This window comes from Hibiscus syriacus, unplaced genomic scaffold, assembly GCF_006381635.1.
Source record: "Hibiscus syriacus cultivar Baekdansim isolate YM2019G1 unplaced genomic scaffold, ASM638163v2 tig00112443_pilon, whole genome shotgun sequence".
NCBI lineage: Eukaryota > Viridiplantae > Streptophyta > Magnoliopsida > Malvales > Malvaceae > Hibiscus > Hibiscus syriacus.
The window spans coordinates 250,641-258,870 of NW_024063332.1; the positions used below are offsets into that span (position 1 = coordinate 250,641).

At 35.8% G+C, this 8,230-nt stretch overlaps 1 protein-coding gene across 1 annotated transcript; it reads left to right on the forward strand.

Moving 5' to 3' along the window:
• Positions 1 to 2,376: 2,376 nt before the first annotated feature.
• LOC120179684 (beta-galactosidase 1-like) lies at positions 2,377 to 7,682 on the forward strand. Its single transcript, XM_039185217.1, has 19 exons — positions 2,377 to 2,617; positions 2,753 to 2,848; positions 2,942 to 3,054; positions 3,146 to 3,212; positions 3,315 to 3,407; positions 3,526 to 3,669; positions 4,195 to 4,283; positions 4,391 to 4,496; positions 4,569 to 4,656; positions 4,744 to 4,862; positions 4,955 to 5,119; positions 5,196 to 5,374; positions 5,536 to 5,645; positions 5,848 to 5,957; positions 6,039 to 6,149; positions 6,232 to 6,342; positions 6,457 to 6,662; positions 6,745 to 7,081; positions 7,182 to 7,682. Exons 1-19 carry the CDS (start codon positions 2,432 to 2,434, stop codon positions 7,290 to 7,292), a joined length of 2,541 nt encoding a protein of 846 aa, XP_039041148.1. The 5' UTR covers positions 2,377 to 2,431; the 3' UTR covers positions 7,293 to 7,682.
• The last annotated feature ends 548 nt before the right edge of the window (positions 7,683 to 8,230 follow it).

An 8,230-nucleotide genomic window follows, 5' to 3' on the forward strand; every position in this document is an offset into this window, starting at 1 on the left:
ATTACCGGGAATAAGATTCCCGACCAACCAAACATGGGAATGTGGGATTCCCATCCATGGGAATCCCACAATCCTTGAACCAAACACCCCCTTAGAGTACGTATTCTTAAGCTTGCGTGGACTGGATTTCTCTACTTTATCTGGGAGGAACACAATCATAGACACTATAGGAGTTTGTCTCGTTCGGTTGATGTAATTATAAATAGGCTAAGGGAGGTTGTGAAAATTAAACTGTATAAACATGACATGTATAGGCTTGATGATGTAAATAGGCAATTGTGCATGAATTGGGGTCTTGTCTAGCTGTGGTTTGTTATGTTTTGTAGCAGCTAGGCTGCATTATTTTGGATGAATATAATTTACTTATCCAATTTTTTTTTTGTAGTTCAATGACCAAAGTGAGACAATATTTAAATTCAACGACTAACAGTATAATTTATTCAATTATTTACGTTGCCCGTGTTGTCAACTAAAACAATTAATGATCCTTAAACGGCTCAATGGCAGACTTAACGGGTCAGTGACTCCGTTCCTAGTATTCTAGGGTAAACTACGCAGTTAGCGATTAGATTATCACTTTTAGTTCATTTTAATATTTAAACTTTTAAGTTTTTTAAAATCATACCAACATTTAGTTTCCATTTCATTTTAGTACCCATCGTTAAAAACTTAATGCTTTTAGTACCTAAACTATCAGTTTTGATCTATTTTAGTACCTAAACTTTCATTTTTTTTTCAAAACTTAACGTTAAAATTTTTGAACGGGATACTAAAATGAAACAAAAACTAAAGTTTTTAACGGTGAGATACTAAAATGAAATAAAAACTAAACTTTAAGTATGATTTTTTTAAAAAATTGATAGTTTAGATACTAAAATAGATCACAATTGATAGTTTAGGTACTAAACGCCGTAATTTACTCAATATTCTACTATATTAAAATATTTATCTATTTATATCATAATTTTCATATTTTATTACATTTTTACAACATTTTATTTATATATTAGTGTTTTAATTAAAAGATTTTATTGTTTCAAAAACTTGTTTTGAGTTTTTTTTATTAATCTGGGTAAATATAAGGTAGAATCTCTTCAAAGATAACTCTTATCCATTTGACATTGAATGTTCATACTCCTGACATTTTTTGCTTAAAGTTGGGACCTCTAAGAATAACAATAATTTTTACCCCGAGATCACTCTATTCGTGAAAAAAAAAGCTAAAAAAAAGTAGGATTTATTGGCACGATATAATTTTTTTAAGTTTCATATTTATGGAAAAAAGAAATATTTTTTTATTAATTATTTTTTTAATCTCAACCATTAAATTAAGTTAATTAAATTAATTCAAATTTTAATCATTTTAGTTATGTTTCTTTTAACTTGGTCATAAGATTTTTTAGCATCAATGATTTATCTTATTATTTATTGTTTTAGCATATTTATTTATTATTAATAATTATTATTATCATTACAAATTTTTTTATTTCATTTATTTTAAAAATTGTGGTAACATATGTTTTTTTTAATAATGTACTGATTTTTTAGTTGTCGTAAGAGTGTTTTAACATTTTCGTACGCGCCAATAATCTTTAGAGCAGATGATTAAAAATTTTCATTTGATACTTCCACTCTCTCTTAAGATGTGAGTTTAATATTTATTATAAATAAAATTATTTTTTAATTTATAAGGGGTCAACCATACCTAACTTAAATTAATGAACGATGATCAACAAATAATATTAAAAAATATTTTCAAATTAAAAAACGATTTCGAGAACTATTCTCATAATTTTTGCTGTATTTCACACTATTAATTTTCCACACGCGATGAGGTTAAGAAATAAAAAAGATAAGCTTTCATAGTTCCATTGATTAGGAACCGGAAATGTTTTCATTTTACACGTAGAGGCCAAACAAATCTTTAGCTGTATTTATAACATCTTTTATAAATAAAAATGTTTTCAAATAATATGGAGGGTGAGAAATCATTAGATATGGCGCTTTGCCTTTAGCTTCAATGGATTGAAACTGAAGCTCCCCGCGCCAAAAGGCCAATCAGAAAGGGTCCCCCACATTTCATTTTCAATCCCCCCCAGTTCTTCACTGTTTAAATGCAGCTGCAAACCACCTTTACTTTGTGCAAAAATTCAAACTTTTTTCATTTTCATCTGGCAAAAGTAAAAAAAGAAGCAGCTTACTAGTTTATTGTTTTCTTCTATTTAAGGTTTGAAAGAAATGGACGACTCAATTTGACAAACAAGCACATAAGCAGCTAACTTTTTGGTTTGGTTTTGCTTGTCTCCGTCTCCTTGTTCATTTTTTTTTCTCGAGAGTAGACTGTACAAGATAAAGAATCCTGTGAAAAAGGGCATTGCTTTTGAGTGTGAGCAAGAGTGTTATTTGTTCTAAAGTTGTTTTCTTCTTGGCCATGGCCATGGATTCCAACTACTCCAAGCTTCCTGTAATGCTGAATGCTTTGTTGGTTGTTCTGTTAGCTTCCTGGGTTTGTTCAGTTTCTGCTTCTGTTTCATATGATCATATAGCTATCACCATTAATGGCCAAAGAAGGATCCTCCTTTCTGGTTCCATTCATTACCCAAGAAGCTCCCCTGAGGTAAACTCATGCATTTCCCCATCTATTATGTTTAAATGAGCTATGCATATTTTCAAGCCTGTGTATCGTTCTGACAATCTATTATGTTTAAACGAGCTATCTTTTTTCCTGAATTTGGGGGGGTTTCTTTGGCAGATGTGGCCAGATCTTATACATAAGGCTAAAGAAGGAGGGCTAGACGTGATTCAGACATATGTTTTTTGGAATGGACATGAGCCTGCACCTGGGAAAGTAATGGAAAAAACACTCTATTTATGTCACAGAGCTTTGTGTTTTTGGTAATGGCATAAAAAAACTGAAACTTTCTAATTTTGGTTATTGTAGTATTACTTCGGAGGCAACTATGATTTGGTCAAATTTATCAAGCTGGTGAAGCAAGCAGGTCTCTATGTTCATCTGAGGATTGGTCCTTATGTCTGTGCTGAGTGGAACTTTGGGTAATGCTAAAAATATATTTTTTAACAAGTATAAAGAAATTCAAGATAAAGTGCAGTTCAAGCAATCTCTTTTATGTTACTTCTTCTTCAGGGGTTTTCCTGTTTGGTTGAAGTATGTTCCCGGTATCAGTTTCAGAACGAACAATGGACCTTTTAAGGTTAGCCAATGCCCATGCATCTACCTGAAGCTTCAATGTATTTGTTTTTATTTAATTTCTAGTTTAATCTTGTATTTTACTAACTAAATCGCTGTATTGAAGGCTCAAATGCAAAGATTTACAAAAAAGATTGTGGATATGATGAAAGCTGAAAGGTTGTTTGAGTCTCAAGGGGGTCCTATTATTCTATCTCAGGTAGGCAAATTGGGAGAAATTTTTTTGATCTGGAAACTGTTTTTTGTTTAATTGTCACTTCATTGGAATACAATGACGAACCAAGACATATGCCATTTATAATGTTTTCTTTCGACAGATTGAGAACGAATATGGGTCCATGGAATACGAACTCGGTGCTCCTGGTAAAGCTTATAGTTATTGGGCAGCTAAAATGGCTTTGGGACTAGGCACTGGTGTCCCCTGGGTCATGTGCAAGCAAGATGATGCTCCGGACCCTATTGTATGTATGCTTTACATTTGATCTGCTTAACCTTTTCTTGTCATGTTCTGTACTCGGTCTTAATGGATATCATGCTATGTTCAATCTTCTTTAGTGGAGTTTGCTAGTCATGGTTGAAATGAGTTATTATTTCTCTTTGCACATGAGTACATCACACAGGTTCTCTTTCATAATCCTGTCTGTTAAAGTGTCTTTATTTTATTGCTTTTGGATTTTCGTTTTTCGGTTTCGTAGTCATATGCCGAGGACCGCGTTCCTTTCATCAATTATTATTGCGCCCGTTTGAGCTTACATAGTTCGTGGTGTTGGCGAAAATTACGTCTACTTTTTCAATACTTTGAGATGTCAAAGCAGTAGAGTATTTCTAAGCTGATATCCAGTTGTGTTGGAGCATGAGGGATAGATATTTGATCGAACTTTTTGGTTTACGGAATAAGCTAGTCTTATCATGTTTCGGGTCATGGTGAGGTGTTTACTTTGAGTTATTCATTTTTATTTTTCTCAACATGTGTTTTCCTCAAACAGATTAATACCTGCAATGGTTTCTACTGTGACTACTTTTCTCCAAACAAGGCTTACAAACCGAAGATGTGGACTGAAGCCTGGACAGGCTGGTAGGCTCAAGTTTGCCTTTCCGAGGGATTATCTTCCGTGGCTCTTCCGTGCAAGTTCATGTTAATAATGTCTTCTATCTGATCGTTCTTTTTATTTTGCGGTGTAGGTATACCGAGTTTGGAGGGAAAGTTCCTTACAGACTTGCTGAGGACTTGGCATTTTCAGTTGCAAGGTTTATACAAAAAGGAGGATCATACATTAATTATTATATGGTAACTTTTTTTCCCGTTTACCAAGTTCGATTCCGGAAGAGTGAGTCTTATAACTGTTCTATGTGTTATCAGTATCATGGAGGAACAAATTTTGGCCGAACTGCCGGGGGTCCTTTCATTGCTACTAGCTATGATTATGATGCTCCTCTCGATGAATACGGTATGCAAAAAGTGTCGACGGTGCATTTTTTAAGGTTGCTATGCTCCTTGAGATTGTTTTGAAGGAGAAACAATTCTTTTCATGCAGGATTAAAGAGGCAACCCAAGTGGGGACATTTGAAAGATTTGCATAGAGCTATAAAGCTTTGTGAACCAGCTTTAGTTAACGGGGATCCGATCGTACAGCGACTTGGAAACTTTCAGGAGGTTAAATACTACTCCTATTTCTAAGAACCTTAATCCTACTCTGAATCAGTTTGTACATAGAACTTACTATAAATGCCATTCTAAACATACAGGCTCATGTATTCAAATATAAGGCCGGAGGTTGTGCTGCCTTCCTTGCAAATTACAACCCGAGAGCTTACGCAACAGTTGCCTTTCAGAACAAGCACTACAACCTGCCCCCTTGGTCCATCAGCATTCTTCCCGATTGCAAGAACACCGTGTATAACACTGCAAGGGTGAGGATAAAAGATTTGATGAGCTTCTAATCAGTTTTAGTCCGGTTTTAACATTTATAAGAATCTTTCCTCATAGGTTGGAGCCCAAATTGCACGGAAGAAAATGGTTCCCGTTCCCATGCACGGGGGATTCTCTTGGCAGGCATACACTGAAGGGACTGCATCCGATGCTGATGGTTCATTCACGATGGTCGGTTTGTTGGAGCAGATAAATGCAACTAGAGATGCAACTGACTATTTGTGGTACACAACAGAGTAAGTTGTGAATGTCAATACCTGATCTCGATTTGTATAATCTGTCTTTATTAGATTCAGTCATCATAAAGCATTATAAAGTAAGAATCTAATGAACTCTTTTAATTTATTGCCTGTAATTTGACTTTCTGGTGTTCTTTACCTTTTGTTTCCATTCCCAGTGTTAAGATTGACTCCAATGAAGGATTCTTGAGGAATGGAAAATCTCCTGTTCTTACCGTCTTATCAGCCGGCCATGCTTTGCATGTCTTTGTCAATGATCAACTATCAGGTGTGTTTGTCGTTGCTTTTAGATTACTTTTAGACCAGTCTTGAAGAAAGGTGCACTAAGTCGACAAAGACCGTATACGTATTTGGTTTATCTTTTGAACTACTTAATAGAGGTCAACAGTGATGTTTTGGCTTGCAGTGCCTACTTGTTTAGTTAGTATGTTGTCCCCTGATATTTTGCTTTCTTCTTATTCGAATTTCAGGAAGTTCCTATGGAAGTTTAGAATTCCCGAAACTAACATTCAGCCAAGGCGTTAATTTGAGAGCTGGTATCAATAAAATTTCGCTTCTAAGCATTGCTGTTGGTCTCCCGGTATGTGCTCTCACTCTCAGCTGGCAGCTTCATGCTGGTGGATATTGTTTACGAGATGCTGATCTTTTGGTTTCAATGCAGAATGTTGGTCCACATTTTGAGACATGGAATGCCGGTGTTCTTGGCCCGGTTACACTGAATGGTCTCAACGAGGGAAAGAGGGATCTCTCGTGGCAGAAATGGTCTTACAAGGTCTTTTCCTTGTTATGTTAGTTTTTATTCTCCGGTTACCCCGATGTGCTAGATAGTTGATTGGTTATTTATCCACTTGCAGGTTGGCCTTAAGGGAGAGGCCTTGAATCTTCATTCAATAAGTGGTAGTTCATCAGTGGAGTGGGCACAGAGGTCGTTTGTCACACGAAGGCAGCCACTTACATGGTACAAAGTACGTATATCGAAATAAAACCGATAATATCGTTCTTATAAAAAGATATAGAACTTAAAATGCATCTGAATGCCTCCTTTAGTCTGATTTTGCTGATACTATTTAATTTTGCAGACGACTTTCAATGCTCCGGCTGGAAATTCGCCATTGGCTTTAGATATGACTAGTATGGGAAAAGGCCAGATTTGGATAAATGGAAAGAGCATCGGACGCCACTGGCCTGCATACAAAGCTTCTGGAAATTGTGGTGTATGTAGTTATGCCGGAACATTTAACGAGAAGAAATGTGGAACTAACTGTGGAGAGGCCTCTCAAAGATGGTAATTAGAACAAACTATAATCCACTTCACAGTTGATACGGCGTTTTCGGTAGGCTGACTCGTGGCTGCTCATTTGATATAGGTACCATGTTCCTCGTTCATGGCTCAATCCAACAGGGAATTTGTTGGTTGTGTTTGAGGAATGGGGTGGAGACCCGAATGCAATTTCTTTGGTACGCCGAGAGACCGACAGTGTCTGTGCTGACATCTATGAATGGCAACCGAACTTAATGAACTATCTGATGCAAGCCTCTGGTAAAGTCAACAAACCCCTAAGGCCAAAAGTGCATTTGGAGTGCGATGCCGGGCAGAAAATCTCTGCAGTAAAGTTTGCCAGCTTCGGAACACCGGAAGGTGTTTGCGGAAGCTACCGCGAGGGAAACTGTCATGCACACCACTCTTATGATGCATTTAACAGGGTATGACACTTTCTTACACCATTTCATCATCTTTTTCAGTTGAAATAACAAATAATATACCAATGGCACCATGAACATTGTTCTATCTTTGTGCTTTCAGCTATGTGTTGGGCAGAACTTCTGCACCGTAACCGTAGCACCTGAGATGTTCGGAGGAGACCCGTGTCCTAGTGTCATGAAGAAACTCTCCGTGGAGGTCATTTGCAGCTGACCGAACACGTCGAAAATCGCCGGAATAAACAACCATCTTCTCTAAGTCCACACACCAAGATTGCAACCATTTGTTCTGGCTTTTTTGCAGGGTCAAGTTGTACAAACACACAACACCCTCCCGGCAAGAAGCTCATTAGATTGTGAAATGATTGCAGAATAAGCTCTATGTATATATACACATATGTTTGTTCCTGCATCATATATCAAAGAAGTGATCGGAACCGAGTCCGTGCGCAAAGTGTTGTATTATTTAGGATAACAAGAAAACCTCTGGTTTCTACTAGTAAAAGTCTTGTAATATATATTTGAAGTCACTGGGAAGCAATCTGTTTCATTGCTTTGTTCTCGTAGGGACAGCTTGAGAAGATAATAAAACCATGTCTTTCATCGTAATTGAGTGAACTTTATAATTAATAGGCATAATATTCCTATTATCTCCCAAGATTAGATCAAAATGATTATTTTAGATTCAAATATATATTTTTTTGGAGTATTTTTTAGGACAAAAAGGTCTTCTATGATTGAAAATTGTTACTTAATGCTATAAAATAGGAATACTTTTACCTTAAAATGAGACATTGAGAGTCAAAATATTCCAAATAAATAAGGATTAAAATGATTATTCAATCAAATGTTATAGATCTTTTTAACCTAAAATAAGATGTTGAAGACAAAATAAGAACAAAAAATATAGACTAAAATGATTATTTTAATAACGTTGATGATTAATTTTATTATTATATCTGTCGCAACCGGTTTTCGTCCGGGCACGAATTTTTTACTTGGCAGGAAAAGTGATATGAATAAATGGTTTTTAAAATAAAATAATTTGGGAGTCGCCATCGGCCTTTTAGGTCAGGTAGGTCGAATACCTAAAAATTTTCTTTTAAAAGAGTTTTAAGAAAACATCAGTTAAAAGATGAACTGATCTGCGTT